A 27,214-nucleotide genomic window follows, 5' to 3' on the forward strand; every position below is an offset into this window, starting at 1 on the left:
TCTCTTCATCCTTCCTCCCTCTCTTCATCCTTCCTCCCTCTCATCATCCTTCATCCCTCTCTTCATCCTTCCTCCCTCATCATCCTTCATCCCTCTCTTCATCCTTCCTCAATCTCTCCACTCTCTTCATCCTTCCTCCCTCTCTCCTCTCTCTTCATCCTCTCTCCCTCTCTTCATCCTTCCTCCCTCTCTCCTCTCTCTCATCATCCTTCCCCCCTCTCTCCCTCTCTCCCTCTCTTCATCCTTCCCTCCCTCTCTTCATCCTTCCTCTCTCTCTTCATCCTTCCCTCCCTCTCTCCCGCTCTTCATCCTTCCTCCCTCTCTCCCTCTCTTCATCCTTCCCCCCTCTCCATCCTTCCTCCCTCTCTTCATCCTTCCTCCCTCTCTTCATCCTTCCTCCCTCTCTTCATCCTTCCTCCCTCTCTTCATCCTTCCTCCCTCTCTTCATCCTTCCTCCCTCTCATCATCCTTCCTCCCTCTCTTCATCCTTCCCTCCCTCTCTCCCTCTCTTCATCCTTCCTCCCTCTCTCCATCTCAATATCCTTCCTCCCTCTTCATCCTTCCTCCCTCTCTTCATCCTTCCTCCCTCATCATCCTTCCTCCCTCTCTTCATCCTTCCTCCCTCTCTCCACTCTCTTCATCCTCTCTCTCTCCTCTCTCCCTCTCTTCATTCTTCATCCTCTCTCCCTCTCTTCATCCTTCCCCCCTCTCTGCTCTCTCTTCATCCTTCCCCCCTCTCTCCCTCTCTTCATCCTTCCTCCCTCTCTCCTCTCTCTTCCTCCCTCTCTGCTCTCTCTTCATCCTTCCCCCCTCTCTCCCCCTCTTCATCCTTCCTCCCTCTCTTCATCCTCTCTTCATCCTTCCTCCCTCTCTTCATCCTTCCTCCTTCCCCCTTCTCTCCCTCTCTTCATCCTTTCTCCCTCTCTCCCTCTCGTCATCCTCTCTCCCTCTCTTCATCCTTCCCCCCTCTCTCCCCCTCTTCATCCTTCCTCCCTCTCTTCATCCTCTCTTCATCCTTCCTCCCTCTCTTCATCCTTCCTCCTTCCCCCTTCTCTCCCTCTCTTCATCCTTTCTCCCTCTCTCCCTCTCGTCATCCTCTCTCCCTCTCTTCATCCTTCCTCCCTCTCTTCATCCTTCCTCTCTCTCTCCATCCCCTGTCCAGTTGTGTGGTAGATGAGATGGACTTCTCAGGGATGGATCTGGATGATGCCCTCAGGAAGTTCCAGGCCCAGATTAAAGTCCAGGGGGAGGCCCAGAAGGTGGAGAGACTGATCGAGGCATTCAGGTAACAGCAGGATTATAGTAAGACCTGTGGATTTATAGACTTTTATGAATCTTTTTTTTGTTTGGATAGTTTGTGTTGTGCACAACAGTATTCATTTTGTATTTTATTTTTTTCTGCTTCATATCTAATCTCTCTCTGTCTCTCCCCCCCCACCCCACTCACCTCCAGTCAACGGTACTGTGTGAGTAACCCGGTGCTGATCCGACAGTTCCAGAACCCCGACACGATCTTCATCCTGGCCTTCGCCATCATCCTCCTCAACACAGACATGTACTCTCCCAACGTCAAACCAGAGAGGAAGATGAAGCTGGAGGACTTCATCAAAAACCTCAGAGGTGAGGAAGACGCTGACTGTTTTTTCACAACCTGAGGTAAAAGTGATCACCTGTTCTTACTCGTCAAAAACAGACAACCAGAAGAGTGTACGACGTCTATTTCTCTCACTTCATTGGCCCGTCTCAGACTTTCCCTTCTATCCTCCTCGTCATCTCCACCTCTTCTTCTACAGAACGTTAGGGAATGTTTTATAGTAGAATTCATAAATCACTTTCTTTCTCTGTGTGTGGTTTGTTTCCCAGGAGTGGATAACGGTCAGGACATTCCCAGAGACCTGTTAGTAGGGATCTACCATCGGATAGAGAAGCGGGAGCTATGCACCAACGATGACCACGTCTCTCAAGTACAGGCTGTGGAGAAGGTTTTGGTTGGCAAGAAGCCTGTAAGTCAACATACAGTATAAATACGTCTCGATTTCTCTATTGACGTTATATCCAATCTAAAGTGATTATCTTATTTTAGCATTTTATGAAAGTAAAAATTTATGAAAGTACAGACTTAGATTTAAAAATTTTAAAAATGGTATATCACTGTAGTTAGTGAGAAACATGGGGAAGGTCTCCTGCTTTAAAAGTTAGTCAACTTGCTATCCCCTTCTTCTTCAGAGACAAGTAGGAGAAAATGCCCTTATGAAAGACTGACGAGATTTTCACCCTTTCTAGAGAGTTCTTCTCTTGTGTACGCACATTCAGCATTGTTACTAACACCCTCTTAATCCTTAGCCCCACCCACACATGTAAACATGTGAGTCAGCATGCTATTGTCCTCCAGGAAGTAGTCGCTCTACTTAAACCCAGCTAAATTAAGGGCAGTAATATTTTTGAGCGCTGTAGCAACACTTTTGCATTTGTCCAAAAAACTATATATTTCCAAAAATCTGCAGTAGCGAAGATTATCTATATACTGACCAGGGAAGCCCCCCGTTTTGTTATAGACAGAAGCCTGTCAGACCAATCGGGACTCATCTCTCGGCATGTCCAACCACACCATTATCTCGAGCCAATCACGACTAGCCAGGAAGCATCCTGTCTCTCTCTACCAGTATAGCTCTGTGCTTTCTCCGTAGCCAAACTAGGCTCATGATTGTAAAATGTGTGTTCATATTTGAAGATCCCATACCAGTTTGTTATTAAGACACATGAAAGTTCACATGTTCAAGAAAGCATTTTTATGGATAAAAATATATATATATTCAAACGTAACTGCCATCAAATGCCTCTTGTTACAAGTGTTCAAATGTCTACTCCACGGACTGTGTACCCCATACTGTAGGTAGTAGATATACCCATGGTTAGTGGGGGGGGGACCCCATACTGTTGGTAGTAGATATACCCATGGTTAGTGGGGGGGGGGGGGGAACCCCATACTGTAGGTAGTAGATATACCCATGGTTAGTGGGGGGGGGGAAACCCCATACTGTAGGTAGTAGATATACCCATGGTTAGTGGGGGGGAAACCCCATACTGTAGGTAGTAGATATACCCATGGTTAGTGGGGGGGTAACCCCATACTGTAGGTAGAAGATATACCCATGGTTAGTGGGGGGGACCCCATACTGTAGGTAGTAGATATACCCATGGTTAGTGGGGGGGGGGAAACCCCATACTGTAGGTATTAGATATACCCATGGTTAGTGGGGGGGACCCCATACTGTAGGTAGTAGATATACCCATGGTTAGTGGGGGGGACCCCATACTGTAGGTAGTAGATATACCCATGGTTAGTTGGGGGGGGGAAACCCCATACTGTAGGTAGTAGATATACCCATGGTTAGTTGGGGGGGGGAAACCCCATACTGTAGGTAGTAGATATACCCATGGTTAGTGGGGGGGGGGACCCCATACTGTAGGTAGTAGATATACCCATGGTTAGTGGGGGGGGGGGGGGAACCCCATACTGTAGGTAGTAGATATACCCATGGTTAGTGGGGGGGGGGGAAACCCCATACTGTAGGTAGTAGATATACCCATGGTTAGTGGGGGGGGAAACCCCATACTGTAGGTAGAAGATATACCCATGGTTAGTGGGGGGGTAACCCCATACTGTAGGTAGAAGATATACCCATGGTTAGTGGGGGGGACCCCATACTGTAGGTAGTAGATATACCCATGGTTAGTGGGGGGGGGACCCCATACTGTTGGTAGTAGATATACCCATGGTTAGTGGGGGGGGGGGGGGAACCCCCTACTGTAGGTAGTAGATATACCCATGGTTAGTGGGGGGGGGGGGAAACCCCATACTGTAGGTAGTAGATATACCCATGGTTAGTGGGGGGGAAACCCCATACTGTAGGTAGTAGATATACCCATGGTTAGTGGGGGGGTAACCCCATACTGTAGGTAGAAGATATACCCATGGTTAGTGGGGGGGACCCCATACTGTAGGTAGTAGATATACCCATGGTTAGTGGGGGGGGGAAACCCCATACTGTAGGTATTAGATATACCCATGGTTAGTGGGGGGGACCCCATACTGTAGGTAGTAGATATACCCATGGTTAGTGGGGGGGACCCCATACTGTAGGTAGTAGATATACCCATGGTTAGTTGGGGGGGGGAAACCCCATACTGTAGGTAGTAGATATACCCATGGTTAGTTGGGGGGGGGAAACCCCATACTGTAGGTAGTAGATATACCCATGGTTAGTGGGGGGGGGACCCCATACTGTAGGTAGTAGATATACCCATGGTTAGTGGGGGGGGGGGAACCCCATACTGTAGGTAGTAGATATACCCATGGTTAGTGGGGGGGGGGGAAACCCCATACTGTAGGTAGTAGATATACCCATGGTTAGTGGGGGGGGAAACCCCATACTGTAGGTAGAAGATATACCCATGGTTAGTGGGGGGGACCCCATACTGTAGGTAGTAGATATACCCATGGTTAGTGGGGGGAACCCCATACTGTAGGTAGTAGATATACCCATGGTTAGTGGGGGGGAAACCCCATACTGTAGGTAGTAGATATACCCATGGTTAGTGGGGGGGTAACCCCATACTGTAGGTAGAAGATATACCCATGGTTAGTGGGGGGGGGACCCCATACTGTAGGTAGTAGATATACCCATGGTTAGTTGGGGGGGGGAAACCCCATACTGTAGGTAGTAGATATACCCATGGTTAGTTGGGGGGGGGAAACCCCATACTGTAGGTAGTAGATATACCCATGGTTAGTTGGGGGGGGGAAACCCCATACTGTAGGTAGTAGATATACCCATGGTTAGTGGGGGGACCCCATACTGTAGGTAGAAGATATACCCATGGTTAGTGGGGGGGGGACCCCATACTGTAGGTAGTAGATATACCCATGGTTAGTGGGGGGGGAAACCCCATACTGTAGGTAGTAGATATACCCATGGTTAGTGGGGGGGGGACCCCATACTGTAGGTAGTAGATATACCCATGGTTAGTGGGGGGGGAAACCCCATACTGTAGGTAGTAGATATACCCATGGTTAGTGGGGGGGGGGGAACCCCATACTGTAGGTAGTAGATATACCCATGGTTAGTGGGGGGGGAAACCCCATACTGTAGGTAGTAGATATACCCATGGTTAGTGGGGGGGGGGGGGAAACCCATACTGTAGGTAGTAGATATACCCATGGTTAGTGGGGGGGGGACCCCATACTGTAGGTAGTAGATATACCCATGGTTAGTGGGGGTGGGGGGGGGGACCCCATACTGTAGGTAGTAGATATACCCATGGTTAGTGGGGGGGGAAACCCCATACTGTAGGTAGTAGATATACCCATGGTTAGTGGGGGGGGGGGGGGGGGGAAACCCCATACTGTAGGTAGTAGATATACCCATGGTTAGTGGGGGGGAAACCCCATACTGTAGGTAGTAGATATACCCATGGTTAGTGGGGGGGGGAAACCCCATACTGTAGGTAGTAGATATACCCATGGTTAGTGGGGGGGGGGGTAACCCCATACTGTAGGTAGTAGATATACCCATGGTTAGTGGGGGACGGAACCCATACTGTAGGTAGTAGATATACCCATGGTTAGTGGGGGGGGGACCCCATACTGTAGGTAGTAGATATACCCATGGTTAGTGGGGGGGGGAAACCCCATACTGTAGGTAGTAGATATACCCATGGTTAGTGGGGGGGGAAACCCCATACTGTAGGTAGTAGATATACCCATGGTTAGTGGGGGGGGGGGACCCCATACTGTAGGTAGTAGATATACCCATGGTTAGTGGGGGGGGGACCCCATACTGTAGGTAGTAGATATACCCATGGTTAGTGGGGGGGAAACCCCATACTGTAGGTAGTAGATATACCCATGGTTAGTGGGGGGGGGGGGGGAAACCCCATACTGTAGGTAGTAGATATACCCATGGTTAGTGGGGGGGGGACCCCATACTGTTGGTAGTAGATATACCCATGGTTAGTGGGGGGGGGGGAACCCCATACTGTAGGTAGTAGATATACCCATGGTTAGTGGGGGGGGGGGGAACCCCATACTGTAGGTAGTAGATATACCCATGGTTAGTGGGGGGGAAACCCCATACTGTAGGTAGTAGATATACCCATGGTTAGTGGGGGGGTAACCCCATACTGTAGGTAGAAGATATACCCATGGTTAGTGGGGGGGACCCCATACTGTAGGTAGTAGATATACCCATGGTTAGTGGGGGGGGGAAACCCCATACTGTAGGTAGTAGATATACCCATGGTTAGTGGTGGGGACCCCATACTGTAGGTAGTAGATATACCCATGGTTAGTGGGGGGGACCCATACTGTAGGTAGTAGATATACCCATGGTTAGTTGGGGGGGGGAAACCCCATACTGTAGGTAGTAGATATACCCATGGTTAGTTGGGGGGGGGAAACCCCATACTGTAGGTAGTAGATATACCCATGGTTAGTGGGGGGGGGCCCCATACTGTAGGTAGTAGATATACCCATGGTTAGTGGGGGGGGGGGGGGAACCCCATACTGTAGGTATTAGATATACCCATGGTTAGTGGGGGGGGGGAAACCCCATACTGTAGGTAGAAGATATACCCATGGTTAGTGGGGGGGACCCCATACTGTAGGTAGTAGATATATCCATGGTTAGTGGGGGGAACCCCATACTGTAGGTAGTAGATATACCCATGGTTAGTGGGGGGGAAACCCCATACTGTAGGTAGTAGATATACCCATGGTTAGTGGGGGGGTAACCCCATACTGTAGGTAGAAGATATACCCATGGTTAGTGGGGGGGGGGACCCCATACTGTAGGTAGTAGATATACCCATGGTTAGTTGGGGGGGGGAGAAACCCCATACTGTAGGTAGTAGATATACCCATGGTTAGTTGGGGGGGGGAAACCCCATACTGTAGGTAGTAGATATACCCATGGTTAGTGGGGGGGGGGACCCCATACTGTAGGTAGTAGATATACCCATGGTTAGTGGGGGGGGGGGGAAACCCCATACTGTAGGTAGTAGATATACCCATGGTTAGTGGGGGGACCCCATACTGTAGGTAGAAGATATACCCATGGTTAGTGGGGGGGGGACCCCATACTGTAGGTAGTAGATATACCCATGGTTAGTGGGGGGGGAAACCCCATACTGTAGGTAGTAGATATACCCATGGTTAGTGGGGGGGGGGGGGAAACCCCATACTGTAGGTAGTAGATATACCCATGGTTAGTGGGGGGGGGGGGGGAACCCCATACTGTAGGTAGTAGATATACCCATGGTTAGTGGGGGGGGGACCCCATACTGTAGGTAGTAGATATACCCATGGTTAGTGGGGGTGGGGGGGGGGACCCCATACTGTAGGTAGTAGATATACCCATGGTTAGTGGGGGGGGAAACCCCATACTGTAGGTAGTAGATATACCCATGGTTAGTGGGGGGGGGGGGGAAACCCCATACTGTAGGTAGTAGATATACCCATGGTTAGTGGGGGGGAAACCCCATACTGTAGGTAGTAGATATACCCATGGTTAGTGGGGGGGGGAAACCCCATACTGTAGGTAGTAGATATACCCATGGTTAGTGGGGGGGGGGGGTAACCCCATACTGTAGGTAGTAGATATACCCATGGTTAGTGGGGGACGGAACCCATACTGTAGGTAGTAGATATACCCATGGTTAGTAGGGGGGGGACCCCATACTGTAGGTAGTAGATATACCCATGGTTAGTGGGGGGGGGAAACCCCATACTGTAGGTAGTAGATATACCCATGGTTAGTGGGGGGGGGAAACCCCATACTGTAGGTAGTAGATATACCCATGGTTAGTGGGGGGGGGGACCCCATACTGTAGGTAGTAGATATACCCATGGTTAGTGGGGGGGGGGACCCCATACTGTAGGTAGTAGATATACCCATGGTTAGTGGGGGGGAAACCCCATACTGTAGGTAGTAGATATACCCATGGTTAGTGGGAGGGAAACCCCATACTGTAGGTAGTAGATATACCAATGGTTAGTGGGGGGGGGGGGAAACCCCATACTGTAGGTAGTAGATCTACCCATGGTTAGTGGGGGGGGGGAAACCCCATACTGTAGGTAGTAGATATACCCATGGTTAGTGGGGGGGGGGACCCCATACTGTAGGTAGTAGATATACCCATGGTTAGTGGGGGGGGGGACCCCATACTGTAGGTAGTAGATATACCCATGGTTAGTGGGGGGGGGAAACCCCATACTGTAGGTAGTAGATATACCCATGGTTAGTGGGGGGGGGAAACCCCATACTGTAGGTAGTAGATATACCCATGGTTAGTGGGGGGGGGACCCCATACTGTAGGTAGTAGATATACCCATGGTTAGTGGGGGGGGGGAAACCCCATACTGTAGGTAGTAGATATACCCATGGTTAGTGGGGGGGGGGGACCCCATACTGTAGGTAGAAGATATACCCATGGTTAGTGGGGGGGGGGGAACCCCATACTGTAGGTAGAAGATATACCCATGGTTAGTGGGGGGGGGGACCCCATACTGTAGGTAGTAGATATACCCATGGTTAGTGGGGGGGGGGGGAAACCCCATACTGTAGGTAGTAGATATACCCATGGTTAGTGGGGGGGGGGGGGGGGAAACCCCATACTGTAGGTAGTAGATATACCCATGGTTAGTGGGGGGGGAAACCCCATACTGTAGGTAGAAGATATACCCATGGTTAGTGGGGGGGGGACCCCATACTGTAGGTAGTAGATATACCCATGGTTAGTGGGGGGGGGGAAACCCCATACTGTAGGTAGTAGATATACCCATGGTTAGTGGGGGGGGGAAACCCCATACTGTAGGTAGTAGATATACCCATGGTTAGTGGGGGGGGGGGTAACCCCATACTGTAGGTAGTAGATATACCCATGGTTAGTGGGGGGGGTGGTAACCCCATACTGTAGGTAGTAGATATACCCATGGTTAGTGGGGGGGGGGACCCCATACTGTAGGTAGTAGATATACCCATGGTTAGTGGGGGGGGGGGACCCCATACTGTAGGTAGAAGATATACCCATGGTTAGTGGGGGGGGGGAAACCCCATACTGTAGGTAGTAGATATACCCATGGTTAGTGGGGGGGGGGGAAACCCCATACTGTAGGTAGTAGATATACCCATGGTTAGTGGGGGGGGGGGGGAAACCCCATACTGTAGGTAGAAGATATACCCATGGTTAGTGGGGGGGGAAAACTCCATACTGTAGGTAGTAGATATACCCATGGTTAGTGGGGGGGGGGACCCCATACTGTAGGTAGTAGATATACCCATGGTTAGTGGGGGGGGGGAAACCCCATACTGTAGGTAGTAGATATACCCATGGTTAGTGGGGGGGGGGAAACCCCATACTGTAGGTAGTAGATATACCCATGGTTAGTGGGGGGGGGGGGAAACCCTATACTGTAGGTAGAAGATATACCCATGGTTAGTGGGGGGGGGAAACCCCATACTGTAGGTAGAAGATATACCCATGGTTAGTGGGGGGGGGGGAAACCCCATACTGTAGGTAGAAGATATACCCATGGTTAGTGGGGGGGGGGAAACTCCATACTGTAGGTAGTAGATATACCCATGGTTAGTGGGGGGGGGGGACCCATACTGTAGGTAGTAGATATACCCATGGTTAGTGGGGGGGGGGACCCCATACTGTAGGTAGTAGATATACCCATGGTTAGTGGGGGGGGGGGAAACCCCATACTGTAGGTAGAAGATATACCCATGGTTAGTGGGGGGGGGAAACCCCATACTGTAGGTAGTAGATATACCCATGGTTAGTGGGGGGGGGGGGTAACCCCATACTGTAGGTAGAAGATATACCCATGGTTAGTGGGGGGGGGGGAAACCCCATACTGTAGGTAGTAGATATACCCATGGTTAGTGGGGGAAACCCCATACTGTAGGTAGTAGATATACCCATGGTTAGTGGGGGGGGGGGGAAACCCCATACTGTAGGTAGTAGATATACCCATGGTTAGTTGGGGGGGAAACCCCATACTGTAGGTAGTAGATATACCCATGGTTAGTGGGGGGGGGGGGGGAGGGGAAACCCCATACTGTAGGTAGTAGATATACCCATGGTTAGTGGGAGGGAAAACCCCATACTGTAGGTAGTAGATATACCCATGGTTAGTGGGGGGGGAAACCCCATACTGTAGGTAGTAGATATACCCATGGTTAGTGGGGGGGGGACCCCATACTTTAGGTAGTAGATATACCCATGGTTAGTGGGGGTGGGGGGGGGACCCCATACTGTAGGTAGAAGATATACCCATGGTTAGTGGGAGGGAAACCCCATACTGTAGGTAGTAGATATACCCATGGTTAGTGGGGGTGGGGGGGGACCCCATACTGTAGGTAGTAGATATACCCATGGTTAGTGGGGGGGGAAACCCCATACTGTAGGTAGTAGATATACCCATGGTTAGTGGGGTGGGAAACCCCATACTGTAGGCAGACTCAAATGTTGCCTGATATGAAGTCGGATTCTGTAAACATTTACGCTTAATTGTATATTTGAGCTGGTAATCCTGAACTGCAAACTAACCTCTCTGTGCTCTCACTGTCTCACTGCTCTGTGTAGAGGTTCTGTCTGCCAGGTTCTGTCTGCCAGGTTCTGTCTGCCAGGTTCTGTCTGCCAGGTTCTGTCTCTGTGAATAGTAATAATAATTTGTGTGTAGGTGCTCTCGCTGCCACACCGCAGATTGGTGTGTTGTTGTCAGCTGTACGAGGTGCCTGACCCTAACAGAAACCAGAGGACTGGAGTCCACCAGAGAGAAGTCTTCCTCTTCAATGACCTGCTCGTGGTAAGACTCACCTGTGTTATGTCTGTACCATATAGACTCACCTGTGAGCCATCGGATGGGTTACGTCTGAGGCACATAGTGGGCCAACACACTTTACATGATAGAGGATAGAGAGAGTTTTGTTATTGCAGAGAACAGAATGTACACTGTTTTAAAGCAACTGTCACGTCCGTTGTAATGAGGAGACCAAGGCGCAGCGTGATATGAATACATTCTTCTTTTAATGAAGAAATAACACGAAACAAAGTAACAAAACGAACGTGAAGCTATATAAACGAGTGCTGACAGGCAACTACACATAGACAAGAACCCACCAAACCAAAAGGGGAAATGGCTACCTAAATATGATCCCCAATCAGAGACAACGATAAACAGCTGCCTCTGATTGGGAACCAATTCAGGCCACAATAGACCTACAATTACCTAGACTTACAAACACCCCATAGATCTACAAAAACCCTAGACAATTCATAACAAGCATACCCACCCTCGTCACACCCTGACCTGACCAAAATAATACAGGAAACATAGATAACTAAGGTCAGGGCGTGACATCAACACTCTTAGAATGTTTTCTGAACGTTACTAATATTTTTCTTGTTTGTGTTTTTGTTTTTATGGACTGTTTTCTTAACGTTCTCTGAAAACAATTTGAGAACATGACTTTAATTCGAACCACGAGGAAAACTGTAGGAAACCTCACGCTGAAGTACTGAAAAATGCCCACGTTGTTTCTTAACGTTCTCTGAACTATTAGAGAACATTCCCCAATTTCAAACCAGTTGGAGAACGTCCCTAGAACATTATTTAAAATAGAAATGTAACCATGTTTGAACTTTTAGGAAACGTTTTGTTAAAGTAACAAAATACCAAGACAATAACGTCAAGTTCCTTAATAAATGTGCTGAGAACGTTCCCAAAACCTATCAGGCACTGTTCCCAGAACGTCGTGTGAAGGTTGTACATAAAATAACCATAGGAAAACCAGGCTCTTACCAAGCTCTAACGTTCCCAGAACGTCGTGTGAAGGTTGTACATAAAATAACCATAGGAAAACCAGGCTCTTACCAAGCTCTAACGTTCTCAGAACGTTGTGTGCTAGCTGGGATCATAAAGAGACCTGGTTTCCCCTCTTCTCCCCTATAGATAACCAAGATCTAACGTTCTCAGAACGTTGTGTGCTAGCTGGGATCATAAAGAGACCTGGTTTCCCCTCTTCTCCCTTAAAGGTAACCAAGATCTTCCAGAAGAAGAAGACCTCTGTGACATACAGCTTCAGACAGTCCTTCGCCCTGGTCGAGATGCAGGTCCACATGTTCCAGAACCAGCGTAAGAGTGTGTGTGTGTGTGTGTGTCTGTGTCTGTGTCTGTGTGTGTGTGTGTGTGTGTGTGTGTGTGTGTGTGTGTGTGTGTGTGTGTACTCCTGTAAGTATTTAGCTATATCCAGATTCTCCACCCTCCTCCTAACGTGAGCACTTCACAGTGTGTCATGGATTTTAAATCATAGGCGTAAACATTAACTGGAGGGAATTTCACCATTGTTAATATCCATGACAGAAAGTGTTCAAGTGCACACTATGGGAGAAGGGTGCAGAATGGGGAGGCAGTATGTGTCTCTCCCTCCATCTGTCCCTCCATCTGTCCCTCCATCTGTCCCTCTCTAACCCTAACTATCTGTCTGTATATCTACCTATCTATCTGTCTGTGTCTGTCTCTCTCTCTCTCTCTCTCTCTCTCTCTCTCTGTCTTTCTCTGTCTGTCTCTGTCTGTCTCTGTCTGTCTGTCTCTCTCTCTGTCTCTCTCTCTCTGTCTCTCTCTCTCTCTGTCTCCGTCTGTCTCTCTCTCTCTCTGTCTCTCTCTCTCTGTCTCTCTCTCTCTCTGTCTGTCTCTCTCTCTGTCTCTCTCTCTCTGTCTCTATCCCTGCTGTAAATACATCACCGTATCTATTCTCTGATCACAGCACAGATGAGGACATTTTATACCTTCGTCCTGTTTAATGATAATTCTCCCTCGATAATGACAATTACATTTGTATCTAATTCTTTCATTTTTGGACATAACATGACATTTATTTATCTGACAACTATGGTTGTATTCTCACCACAATAACATTATAGTTTGTAAATTACAACCATATGATTGGGGTATTGGATGGTTAGTTGTATGTGGGTGTTTGTGTGAAGACACCTCCTCTCTAGTGAAGACTGTGATTGAGTCCCAAATGGCCTTCCTCTCTGGTGAAGACTGTAATTGAGTCCCAAAGGGCCCTCCTCTCTGGTGAAGACTGTAATTGAGTCCCAAATGGCCCTCCTCTCTGGTGAAGACTGTAATTGAGTTCAAAATGGCCCTCCTCTCTGGTGAAGACTGTGATTGAGTCCCAAATGGCCCTCCTCTCTGGTGAAGACTGTAATTGAGTCCCAAATGGCCCTCCTCTCTGGTGAAGACTGTGATTGAGTCCCAAATGGCCCTCCTCTCTGGTGAAGACTGTAATTGAGTCCCAAATGGCCCTCCTCTCTGGTGAAGACTGTGATTGAGTCCCAAATGGCCCTCCTCTTTCCTTTGTGGTGCACTACCTCTGACCAGAGCCCTATGAGATGTACACTGGGTCTGTATTACTGTACAGTATGTGTTGTGTAAAACATGTCTCCTCTCTCCACTGCAGACTACCCCCACGGTATCCGTCTGTCATCAGCCAACCCCGGCGGGGAGAGAAAGGTTCTGATCGTGTTTAACGCTCCGAGCCAGCAGGACAGAACACGCTTCACCTCCGACCTGAGAGAGAGCATCGCTGAGGTGCAGGAGATGGAGAAATACAGGGTGGAATGTGAGTAGACTATACAGTGCTATGTAGAATACTGTATTATCCCATAGGGGAATACAACAGAATAGTATAAAATACAACTAATGTGATAACCGTACACCCTTTTAAAGCAAAGTAATCCCTAATGTGATAACCAAATACATTATAAAGCAAAGTAATCCTTTCCCACTATTATTCTCTACTCACTTCTTGCTCTCTTCTCTCTTTCTCTCTCTCACCCTCTTCCTCACCTTCCTCCTCTCTCTCTCTTACTCTCTTTTGCTCTCTCACCCTCTTCCTCACCTTCCTCCTCTCTCTCTCTCGCTCTCTCACCCTCTTCCCCACCCTCCACTCTCTCTCTCTCTCGCCCTCTTCCTCACCTTCCTCCTCTCTCTCTCTTGCCCTCTTCCTCACCTTCCTCCTCTTACTCTCTCGCCCTCTTCCTCACCTTCCTCCTCTCTCTCTCTTACTCTCTCGCCCTCTTCCTCACCTTCCTCCTCTCTCACCCTCTTCCTCACCTTCCTCCTCTCTCTCTCTCTCTTTACTTTCTCTCGCTCTCTCGCCCTCTTCCTCACCTTCCTCTCTCTCTCTCTTTACTCACCTTCCTCCTCTCTCTCTCTCGCTCTCTCACCCTCTTCCTCACCTTCCTCCTCTTCCTCACCCTCCTCCTCTCGCTTTCCCTTTCTCCCCTCTCTCCCCCTCTCCTCCTCCCTCTCTACAGCGGAGTTGGATAAGCAGAAAGGAGTGATGAGGCCTGTTGTGGCTGGGTCTGACGGTGGTGGTCCCAGCGGCGGCGTGAAGGCGGTGAACGGCACTCTGGTTAGGCCCAGTCTGGACGACAGCTATGCCTCTGCAGACGGACTCAAACGTACCGCGCTCAGCTCATCACTGAGAGACCTAGCAGACACAGGTATGTACACACACACACACACGACAGACATACTGGACACCAGACCTGTGTCAAATACTTGTCTGATATACTTTATAATATGTAGTCCTACAGCAGGTAGCCTAGTGGTTAGAGCGTTGGGCCAGTAACTGAAAGTTTGCACGATCGAATCCTCGAGCTGACATGGTAAAAATCTGTCATTATGTCCCTGAAACAAGGCAGTTAACCCACTGTTCCCCGGTAGGCCGTCATTGTAAATAAGAATTTGTTCTTAACTGGCTTGCCGAGTTAAATAAAATTCTTATAAATATAACCTAATCAAAAAGAACCTTATGAATAGCTTTTCACTGGTAGTTTGTGTAATTGCTCACTTAACTTTTTAAATATATCTGTCATACACACATCTAAAATGTAGAATATCTTGTCTGTCATACACACATCTAAAATGTAGAATATCTTGTCTGTCATACACACATCTAAAATGTAGAATATCTTGTCTGTCATACACACATCTAAAATGTAGAATATCTTGTCTGTCATACACACATCTAAAATGTAGAATATCTTGTCTGTCATACACACATCTAAAATGTAGAATATCTTGTCTGTCATACACACATCTAAAATGTAGAATATCTTGTCTGTCATACACACATCTAAAATGTAGAATATCTTGTCTGTCATACAGACATCTAAAATGTAGAATATCTTGTCTGTCATACACACATCTAAAATGTAGAATATCTTGTCTGTTATACATTCAGAGAAGAAGTCAAGAGAGCGCTCGACATGTGAAAACAAAGTGATATGAAACGAACCGTTTGCAACAGAACAGTCATTCGGCTTGGCACTACAGACATGCTGACTGAAGGTCAGAGCCAAGGCCCGCTGAGTTGTGAGGGAGTGAATTGTTAATTATAGAACAGATCATGCTTCACAGAAAGAGAGAGATGGCAGGGTACTAAGGAGCTGTTATTGTTAATTATAGAACAGATCATGCTTCACAGAAAGAGAGAGATGGCAGGGTACTAAGGAGCTGTTATTGTTAATTATTATTATTATATTCATCCAGTTTACAATTGGCTCATTCATCCCCCCTCCTCTCCCCTGTAACTATTCCCCAGGTCGTTGCTGCAAATGAGAACGTGTTCTCAGTCAACTTACCTGGTAAAATAATGGATAAATAAATAAATAAATAAAAAATTATAGAACAGATCATGCTTCACAGAAAGAGAGAGATGGCAGGGTGCTAAGGAGCTGTTATTGTTAATTATAGAACAGATCATGCTTCACAGAAAGAGAGAGATGGCAGGGTACTAAGGAGCTGTTATTGTTAATTATAGAACAGATCATGCTTCACAGAAAGAGAGAGATGGCAGGGTACTAAGGAGCTGTTATTGTTAATTATAGAACAGATCATGCTTCACAGAAAGAGAGAGATGGCAGGGTACTAAGGAGCTGTTATTGTTAATTATAGAACAGATCATGCTTCACAGAAAGAGAGAGATGGCAGGGTACTAAGGAGCTGTTATTGTTAATTATAGAACAGGTCGTGCTTCACAGAAAGAGGGAGATGGCAGGGTGCTAAGGAGCTGTTATTGTTAATTATAGAACAGATCATGCTTCACAGAAAGAGAGAGATGGCAGGGTACTAAGGAGCTGTTATTGTTAATTATAGAACAGATCATGCTTCACAGAAAGAGAGAGATGGCAGGGTACTAAGGAGCTGTTATTGTTAATTATAGAACAGATCATGCTTCACAGAAAGAGAGAGATGGCAGGGTACTAAGGAGCTGTTATTGTTAATTATAGAACAGATCATGCTTCACAGAAAGAGAGAGATGGCAGGGTACTAAGGAGCTGTTATTGTTAATTATAGAACAGATCATGCTTCACAGAAAGAGAGAGATGGCAGGGTGCTAAGGAGCTGTTATTGTTAATTATAGAACAGATCATGCTTCACAGAAAGAGAGAGATGGCAGGGTACTAAGGAGCTGTTATTGTTAATTATAGAACAGATCATGCTTCACAGAAAGAGAGAGATGGCAGGGTACTAAGGAGCTGTTATTGTTAATTATAGAACAGATCATGCTTCACAGAAAGAGAGAGATGGCAGGGTACTAAGGAGCTGTTATTGTTAATTATAGAACAGATCATGCTTCACAGAAAGAGAGAGATGGCAGGGTACTAAGGAGCTGTTATTGTTAATTATAGAACAGATCATGCTTCACAGAAAGAGAGAGATGGCAGGGTACTAAGGAGCTGTTATTGTTAATTATAGAACAGATCATGCTTCACAGAAAGAGAGAGATGGCAGGGTACTAAGGAGCTGTTATTGTTAATTATAGAACAGATCATGCTTCACAGAAAGAGATAGATGGCAGGGTACTAAGGAGCTGTTATTGTTAATTATAGAACAGATCATGCTTCACAGAAAGAGAGAGATGGCGGGGTGCTAACGAGCTGTTATTGTTAATTATAGAACAGATCATGCTTCACAGAAAGAGAGAGATGGCAGGGTGCTAAGGAGCTGTTATTGCAGCAGGTTGACGTTTTTAAATGGACTGAGTCTGGTCCTTGAAGCAGAACTGAGAGAATTTCCGTTAGATGGGCCAGTTGTGAAGTCAAAATTGGCTATATGAATGATGAATGGCATGTTATTTTCGCGTCAAACCGCCAGTTGGCAACCCAACCCTTCTGGGATTAATTGACACATAAACAAATATTACAATAATTCACTGTGGTAATTAAATGATCATTCTTCTTCCTGTGTTCTCTGCATTGTCCATCACATAAAGAGTGAAAAAAAAAAATATATATATATATATATATATTTATATATATTTATAAAATAAAATACATAATAAATAGTCAATAAGGTTTTAGAAAGAATAATTATATCCCTAGAGTAGTAAAAAATATTAATATATAGATATATAAAATAAACAGAAGTCACTTGAATCCAGTCTGGTACAAAGAGAATATTAATGTGGGAGAGAAGCCTATACACACTCTATATACAAACACGTGCCATTTACACACATGTAATTTAATTATAGGTCACCCTTATTCTTTTATTCCAGGTTTTATCAAAATATTTTGCAAATGGAAATACGAAAATTGACAAGAAAACATTTCAGTTTCCCTTCATGACTACATAATACCAGGGCATATCTGGTGGTCTGTCTCCTCATGGCTACATAATACCAGGGTATATCTGGTGGTCTGTCTCCTCATGACTACATAATACCAGGGCATATCTGGTGGTCTGTCTCCTCATGACTACATAATACCAGGGTATATGTGGTGGTCTGTCTCCTCAGCTACATAATACCAGGGTATATCTGGTGGTCTGTCTCCTCATGACTACATAATACCAGGGTATATCTGGTGGTCTGTCTCCTCATGACTACATAATACCAGGGTATATCTGGTGGTCTGTCTCCTCATGACTACATAATACCAGGGTATATGTGGTGGTCTGTCTCCTCATGACTACATAATACCAGGGTATATCTGGTGGTCTGTCTCCTCATGACTACATAATACCAGGGTATATCTGGTGGTCTGTCTCCTCATGACTACATAATACCGGGGTATATCTGGTGGTCTGTCTCCTCATGACTACATAATACCAGGGTATATGTGGTGGTCTGTCTCCTCATGACTACATAATACCGGGGTATATCTGGTGGTCTGTCTCCTCATGGCTACATAATACCAGGGTATATCTGGTGGTCTGTCTCCTCAGCTACATAATACCAGGGTATATCTGGTGGTCTGTCTCCTCAGCTACATAATACCAGGGTATATCTGGTGGTCTGTCTCCTCATGACTACATAATACCAGGGTATATCTGGTGGTCTGTCTCCTCATGGCTACATAATACCAGGGTATATCTGGTGGTCTGTCTCCTCATGACTACATAATACCAGGGTATATCTGGTGGTCTGTCTCCTCAGCTACATAATACCAGGGTATATCTGGTGGTCTGTCTCCTCATGGCTACATAATACCAGGGTATATCTGGTGGTCTGTCTCCTCGAGACTCAGCTACATAATACCAGGGTATATCTGGTGGTCTGTCTCCTCATGACTACATAATACCAGGGTATATCTGGTGGTCTGTCTCCTCAGATACATAATACCAGGGTATATCTGGTGGTCTGACTCCTCATGGCTACATAATACCAGGGTATATCTGGTGGTCTGTCTCCTCATGACTCAGCTACATAATACCAGGGTATATCTGGTGGTCTGTCTCCTCATGGCTACATAATACCAGGGTATATATGGTGGTCTGTCTCCTCATGACTACATAATACCAGGGTATATCTGGTGGTCTGTCTCCTCATGACTACATAATACCAGGGTATATCTGGTGGTCTGTCTCCTCATGACTACATAATACCAGGGTATATCTGGTGGTCTGTCTCCTCATGACTACATAATACCAGGGTATATCTGGTGGTCTGTCTCCTCATGACTACATAATACCAGGGTATATCTGGTGGTCTGTCTCCTCATGACTACATAATACCAGGGTATATCTGGTGGTCTGTGTCCTCATGACTACATAATACCAGGGTATATCTGGTGGTCTGTCTCCTCATGGCTACATAATACCAGGGTATATGTGGTGGTCTGTCTCCTCAGCTACATAATACCAGGGTATATCTGGTGGTCTGTCTCCTCATGACTACATAATACCAGGGTATATCTGGTGGTCTGTCTCCTCAGATACATAATACCAGGGTATATCTGGTGGTCTGTCTCCTCATGGCTACATAATACCAGGGTATATCTGGTGGTCTGTCTCCTCATGACTACATAATACCAGGGTATATCTGGTGGTCTGTCTCCTCATGACTACATAATACCAGGGTATATGTGGTGGTCTGTCTCCTCATGACTACATAATACCAGGGTATATCTGGTGGTCTGTCTCCTCATGACTACATAATACCAGGGTATATCTGGTGGTCTGTCTCCTCATGACTACATAATACCAGGGTATATCTGGTGGTCTGTCTCCTCATGGCTACATAATACCAGGGTATATCTGGTGGTCTGTCTCCTCATGACTATATAATACCAGGGTATATGTGGTGGTCTGTCTCCTCATGACTACATAATACCAGGGTATATGTGGTGGTCTGTCTCCTCATGACTACATAATACCAGGGTATATCTGGTGGTCTGTCTCCTCATGACTACATAATACCAGGGCATATCTGGTGGTCTGTCTCCTCATGACTACATAATACCAGGGTATATGTGGTGGTCTGTCTCCTCATGACTACATAATACCAGGGTATATCTGGTGGTCTGTCTCCTCATGACTACATAATACCAGGGTATATCTGGTGGTCTGTCTTCTCATGACTACATAATACCAGGGTATATCTGGTGGTCTGTCTCCTCATGACTACATAATACCAGGGTATATCTGGTGGTCTGTCTCCTCATGACTACATAATACCAGGGTATATCTGGTGGTCTGTCTCCTCATGACTACATAATACCAGGGTATATCTGGTGGTCTGTCTCCTCATGGCTACATAATACCAGGGTATATCTGGTGGTCTGTCTCCTCATGACTACATAATACCAGGGTATATCTGGTGGTCTGTCTCCTCAGCTACATAATACCAGGGTATATCTGGTGGTCTGTCTCCTCATGGCTACATAATACCAGGGTATATCTGGTGGTCTGTCTCCTCATGACTCAGCTACATAATACCAGGGTATATCTGGTGGTCTGTCTCCTCATGACTACATAATACCAGGGTATATCTGGTGGTCTGTCTCCTCAGATACATAATACCAGGGTATATCTGGTGGTCTGTCTCCTCATGGCTACATAATACCAGGGTATATCTGGTGGTCTGTCTCCTCATGACTCAGCTACATAATACCAGGGTATATCTGGTGGTCTGTCTCCTCATGGCTACATAATACCAGGGTATATCTGGTGGTCTGTCTCCTCATGACTACATAATACCAGGGTATATCTGGTGGTCTGTCTCCTCATGACTACATAATACCAGGGTATATGTGGTGGTCTGTCTCCTCAGCTACATAATACCAGGGTATATCTGGTGGTCTGTCTCCTCATGACTACATAATACCAGGGTATATCTGGTGGTCTGTCTCCTCAGATACATAATACCAGGGTATATCTGGTGGTCTGTCTCCTCATGGCTACATAATACCAGGGTATATCTGGTGGTCTGTCTCCTCATGACTACATAATACCAGGGTATATCTGGTGGTCTGTCTCCTCATGACTACATAATACCAGGGTATATGTGGTGGTCTGTCTCCTCATGGCTACATAATACCAGGGTATATCTGGTGGTCTGTCTCCTCATGACTACATAATACCAGGGTATATGTGGTGGTCTGTCTCCTCATGACTACATAATACCAGGGTATATCTGGTGGTCTGTCTCCTCATGACTACATAATACCAGGGTATATCTGGTGATCTGTCTCCTCATGGCTACATAATACCAGGGTATATCTGGTGGTCTGTCTCCTCTAGACTACATAATACCAGGGTATATCTGGTGGTCTGTCTCCTCATGACTACATAATACCAGGGTATATCTGGTGGTCTGTCTCCTCATGGCTACATAATACCAGGGTATATCTGGTGGTCTGTCTCCTCATGACTACATAATACCAGGGTATATCTGGTGGTCTGTCTCCTCATGACTACATAATACCAGGGTATATCTGGTGGTCTGTCTCCTCATGACTACATAATACCAGGGTATATCTGGTGGTCTGTCTCCTTAGCTACATAATACCAGGGTATATCTGGTGGTCTGTCTCCTCATGACTACATAATACCAGGGTATATCTGGTGGTCTGTCTCCTCATGACTACATAATACCAGGGTATATGTGGTGGTCTGTCTCCTCATGGCTACATAATACCAGGGTATATCTGGTGGTCTGTCACCTCATGACTACATAATACCAGGGTATATCTGGTGGTCTGTCTCCTCATGACTACATAATACCAGGGTATATCTGGTGGTCTGTCACCTCATGACTACATAATACCAGGGTATATCTGGTGGTCTGTGTCCTCATGACTACATAATACCAGGGTATATCTGGTGGTCTGTCTCCTCATGACTACATAATACCAGGGTATATCTGGTGGTCTGTCTCCTCATGACTACATAATACCAGGGTTTATCTGGTGGTCTGTGTCCTCATGACTACATAATACCAGGGTATATCTGGTGGTCTGTCTCCTCATGACTACATAATACCAGGGTATATCTGGTGGTCTGTGTCCTCATGACTACATAATACCAGGGTATATCTGGTGGTCTGTCTCCTCATGGCTACATAATACCAGGGTATATCTGGTGGTCTGTCTCCTCATGACTACATAATACCAGGGTATATCTGGTGGTCTGTCTCCTCATGACTACATAATACCAGGGTATATCTGGTGGTCTGTCTCCTCATGACTACATAATACCAGGGTATATCTGGTGGTCTGTCTCCTCATGACTACATAATACCAGGGTATATCTGGTGGTCTGTCTCCTCATGACTACATAATACCAGGGTATATCTGGTGGTCTGTCTCCTCATGACTACATAATACCAGGGTATATCTGGTGGTCTGTGTCCTCATGACTACATAATACCAGGGTATATCTGGTGGTCTGTGTCCTCATGACTACATAATACCAGGGTATATCTGGTGGTCTGTCTCCTCATGGCTACATAATACCAGGGTATATCTGGTGGTCTGTCTCCTCATGACTACATAATACCAGGGTATATCTTGTGGTCTGTCTCCTCATGACTACATAATACCAGGGTATATCTGGTGGTCTGTCTCCTCATGGCTACATAATACCAGGGTATATCTGGAGGTCTGTCTCCCCATGACTACATAATACCAGGGTATATCTGGTGGTCTGTCTCCTCATGACTACATAATACCAGGGTATATCTGGTGGTCTGTGTCCTCATGACTACATAATACCAGGGTATATGTGGTGGTCTGTCTCCTCATGACTACATAATACCAGGGTATATCTGGTGGTCTGTCTCCTCATGACTACATAATACCAGGGTATATCTGGTGGTCTGTCTCCTCAGCTACATAATACCAGGGTATATCTGGTGGTCTGTCTCCTCATGACTACATAATACCAGGGTATATCTGTCTCCTCATGACTACATAATACCAGGGTATACAGTGGGGAGAACAAGTATTTGATACACTGCCGATTTTGCAGGTTTTCCTACTTACAAAGCATGTAGAGGTCTGTAATTTTTATCATAGGTACACTTCAACTGTGAGAGACGGAATCTAAAACAAAAATCCAGAAAATCACATTGTATGATTTTTAAGTAATTCATTTGCATTTTATTGCATGACATAAGTATTTGATCACCTACCAACCAGTAAGAATTCCGGCTCTCACAGACCTGTTAGTTTTTCTTTAAGAAGCCCTCCTGTTCTCTACTCATTACCTGTATTAACTGCACCTGTTTGAACTCGTTACCTGTATAAAAGACACCTGTCCACACACTCAATCAAACAGACTCCAACCTCTCCACAATGGCCAAGACCAGAGAGCTGTGTAAGGACATCAGGGATAAAATTGTAGACCTGCACAAGGCTGGGATGGGCTACAGGACAATAGGCAAGCAGCTTGGTGAGAAGGCAACAACTGTTGGGGCAATTATTAGAAAATAGAAGAAAATAGAAGAAGTTCAAGATGATGGTCAATCACCCTCGGTCTGGGGCTCCATGCAAGATCTCACCTCGTGGGGCATCAATGATCATGAGGAAGGTGAGGGATCAGCCCAGAACTACACGGCAGGACCTGGTCAATGACCTGAAGAGAGCTGGGACCACAGTCTCAAAGAAAACCATTAGTAACACACTACGCCGTCATGGATTAAAATCCTGCAGCGCACACAAGGTCCCCCTGCTCAAGCAGGCGCATGTCCAGGCCCGTCTGAAGTTTGCCAATGACCATCTGGATGATCCAGAGGAGGAATGGGAGAAGGTCATGTGGTCTGATGATTCAAAAATAGAGCTTTTTGGTCTAAACTCCACTCGCCGTGTTTGGAGGAAGAAGAAGGATGAGTACAACCCCAAGAACACCATCCCAACCGTGAAGCATGGAGGTGGAAACATCATTCTTTGGGGATGCTTTTCTGCAAAGGGGACAGGACGACTGCACCGTATTGAGGGGAGGATGGATGGGGCCATGTATTGCGAGATCTTAGCCAACAACCTCCTTCCCTCAGTAAGAGCATTGATGATGGGTCGTGGCTGGGTCTTCCAGCATGACAACGACCCGAAACACACAGCCAGGGCAACTAAGGAGTGGCTCCGTAAGAAGTATCTCAAGGTCCTGGAGTGGCCTAGCCAGTCTCCAGACCTGAACCCAATAGAAAATCTTTGGAGGGAGCTGAAAGTCCGTATTGCCCAGCGACAGCCCCGAAACCTGAAGGATCTGGAGAAGGTCTGTATGGAGGAGTGGGCCAAAATCCCTGCTGCAGTGTGTGCAAACCTGGTCAAGAACTACAGGAAACGTATGATCTCTGTAATTGCAAACAAAGGATTCTGTACCAAATATTAAGTTCTGCTTTTCTGATGTATCAAATACTTATGTCATGCAATAAAATGCGAATTAATTACTTAAAATTCATACAATGTGATTTTCGGGATTTTTGTTTTAGATTCCGTCTCTCACAGTTGAAGTGTACCTATGATAAAAATTACAGACCTCTACATGCTTTGTAAGTAGGAAAATCGGCAAAATCGGCAGTGTATCAAATACTTGTTCTCCCCACTGTATCTGGTGGTCTGTGTCCTCATGACTACATAATACCAGGGTATATGTGGTGGTCTGTCTCCTCATGACTACATAATACCAGGGTATATCTGGTGGTCTGTCTCCTCATGACTACATAATACCAGAGTATATCTGGTGGTCTGTCTCCTCATGACTACATAATACCAGGGTATATCTGGTGGTCTGTCTCCTCATGGCTACATAATACCAGGGTATATCTGGTGGTCTGTCTCCTCAGCTACATAATACCAGGGTATATCTGGTGGTCTGTCTCCTCATGGCTACATAATACCAGGGTATATCTGGTGGTCTGTCTCCTCATGACTACATAATACCAGGGTATATCTGGTGGTCTGTGTCCTCATGGCTACATACTACCAGGGTATATCTGGTGGTCTGTGTCCTCATGGCTACATACTACCAGGGTATATCTGGTGGTCTGTGTCCTCATGACTACATAATACCAGGGTATATCTGGTGGTCTGTCTCCTCAGCTACATAATACCAGGGTATATCTGGTGGTCTGTCTCCTCATGGCTACATAATACCAGGGTATATGTGGTGGTCTGTCTCCTCATGACTACATAATACCAGGGTATATCTGGTGGTCTGTCTCCTCATGACTACATAATACCAGGGTATATCTGGTGGTCTGTCTCCTCATGGCTACATAATACCAGGGTATATCTGGTGGTCTGTCTCCTCATGACTACATAATACCAGGGTATATCTGGTGGTCTGTCTCCTCATGACTACATAATACCAGGGTATATGTGGTGGTCTGTCTCCTCATGACTACATAATACCAGGGTATATCTGGTGGTCTGTCACCTCATGACTACATAATACCAGGGTATATCTGGTGGTCTGTCTCCTCATGACTACATAATACCAGGGTATATCTGGTGGTCTGTCTCCTCATGACTACATAATACCAGGGTATATCTGGTGGTCTGTCTCCTCATGACTACATAATACCAGGGTATATCTGGTGGTCTGTCTCCTCATGACTACATAATACCAGGGTATATCTGGTGGTCTGTCTCCTCATGACTACATAATACCAGGGTATATCTGGTGGTCTGTCTCCTCATGGCTACATAATACCAGGGTATATCTGATGGTCTGTCACCTCATGACTACATAATACCAGGGTATATCTGGTGGTCTGTCTCCTCATGACTACATAATACCAGGGTATATCTGGTGGTCTGTCTCCTCATGACTACATAATACCAGGGTATATCTGGTGGTCTGTCTCCTCATGGTTACATAATACCAGGGTATATCTGGTGGTCTGTCTCCTCAGCTACATAATACCAGGGTATATCTGGTGGTCTGTCTCCTCATGACTACATAATACCAGGGTATATCTGGTGGTCTGTCTCCTCATGGCTACATAATACCAGGGTATATCTGGTGGTCTGTCTCCTCATGGCTACATAATACCAGGGTATATCTGGTGGTCTGTCTCCTCATGGTTACATAATACCAGGGTATATCTGGTGGTCTGTCTCCTCATGGTTACATAATACCAGGGTATATGTGGTGGTCTGTCTCCTCATGGCTACATAATACCAGGGTATATCTGGTGGTCTGTGTCCTCATGACTACATAATACCAGGGTATATCTGGTGGTCTGTCTCCTCATGGCTACATAATACCAGGGTATATCTGGTGGTCTGTCTCCTCATGACTACATAATACCAGGGTATATCTTGTGGTCTGTCTCCTCATGACTACATAATACCAGGGTATATCTGGTGGTCTGTCTCCTCGTGGCTACATAATACCAGGGTATATCTGGAGGTCTGTCTCCCCATGACTACATAATACCAGGGTATATCTGGTGGTCTGTCTCCTCATGACTACATAATACCAGGGTATATCTGGTGGTCTGTGTCCTCATGACTACATAATACCAGGGTATATGTGGTGGTCTGTCTCCTCATGACTACATAATACCAGGGTATATCTGGTGGTCTGTCTCCTCATGACTACATAATACCAGGGTATATCTGGTGGTCTGTCTCCTCAGCTACATAATACCAGGGTATATCTGGTGGTCTGTGTCCTCATGACTACATAATACCAGGGTATATCTGTCTCCTCATGACTACATAATACCAGGGTATATCTGGTGGTCTGTCTCCTCATGACTACATAATACCAGAGTATATCTGGTGGTCTGTCTCCTCATGACTACATAATACCAGGGTATATCTGGTGGTCTGTCTCCTCATGGCTACATAATACCAGGGTATATCTGGTGGTCTGTCTCCTCAGCTACATAATACCAGGGTATATCTGGTGGTCTGTCTCCTCATGGCTACATAATACCAGGGTATATCTGGTGGTCTGTCTCCTCATGACTACATAATACCAGGGTATATCTGGTGGTCTGTGTCCTCATGGCTACATACTACCAGGGTATATCTGGTGGTCTGTGTCCTCATGGCTACATACTACCAGGGTATATCTGGTGGTCTGTGTCCTCATGACTACATAATACCAGGGTATATCTGGTGGTCTGTCTCCTCAGCTACATAATACCAGGGTATATCTGGTGGTCTGTCTCCTCATGGCTACATAATACCAGGGTATATCTGGTGGTCTGTCTCCTCATGACTACATAATACCAGGGTATATCTGGTGGTCTGTCTCCTCATGACTACATAATACCAGGGTATATCTGGTGGTCTGTCTCCTCATGGCTACATAATACCAGGGTATATCTGGTGGTCTGTCTCCTCAGCTACATAATACCAGGGTATATCTGGTGGTCTGTCTCCTCATGGCTAC

The 27,214-nt window shown here is 46.3% G+C and overlaps 1 protein-coding gene across 1 annotated transcript in view; it reads left to right on the plus strand.

Moving 5' to 3' along the window:
* The window catches only part of LOC139543154 (IQ motif and SEC7 domain-containing protein 1-like), a 142,476-nt gene that overhangs the window by 97,286 nt on the left and 17,976 nt on the right, over positions 1–27,214 (plus strand). The window contains exons 6-12 of the mRNA XM_071349392.1: positions 1,163–1,285; positions 1,454–1,620; positions 1,864–2,003; positions 10,748–10,873; positions 12,103–12,202; positions 13,536–13,697; positions 14,395–14,583. Of these exons, the coding sequence (XP_071205493.1) occupies positions 1,163–1,285; positions 1,454–1,620; positions 1,864–2,003; positions 10,748–10,873; positions 12,103–12,202; positions 13,536–13,697; positions 14,395–14,583 (1,007 nt within the window). The remainder of the gene's footprint in view (positions 1–1,162; positions 1,286–1,453; positions 1,621–1,863; positions 2,004–10,747; positions 10,874–12,102; positions 12,203–13,535; positions 13,698–14,394; positions 14,584–27,214) is intronic.

This window comes from Salvelinus alpinus, chromosome 17 (assembly GCF_045679555.1).
Source record: "Salvelinus alpinus chromosome 17, SLU_Salpinus.1, whole genome shotgun sequence".
Taxonomy (NCBI): Eukaryota; Metazoa; Chordata; class Actinopteri; order Salmoniformes; family Salmonidae; genus Salvelinus; species Salvelinus alpinus.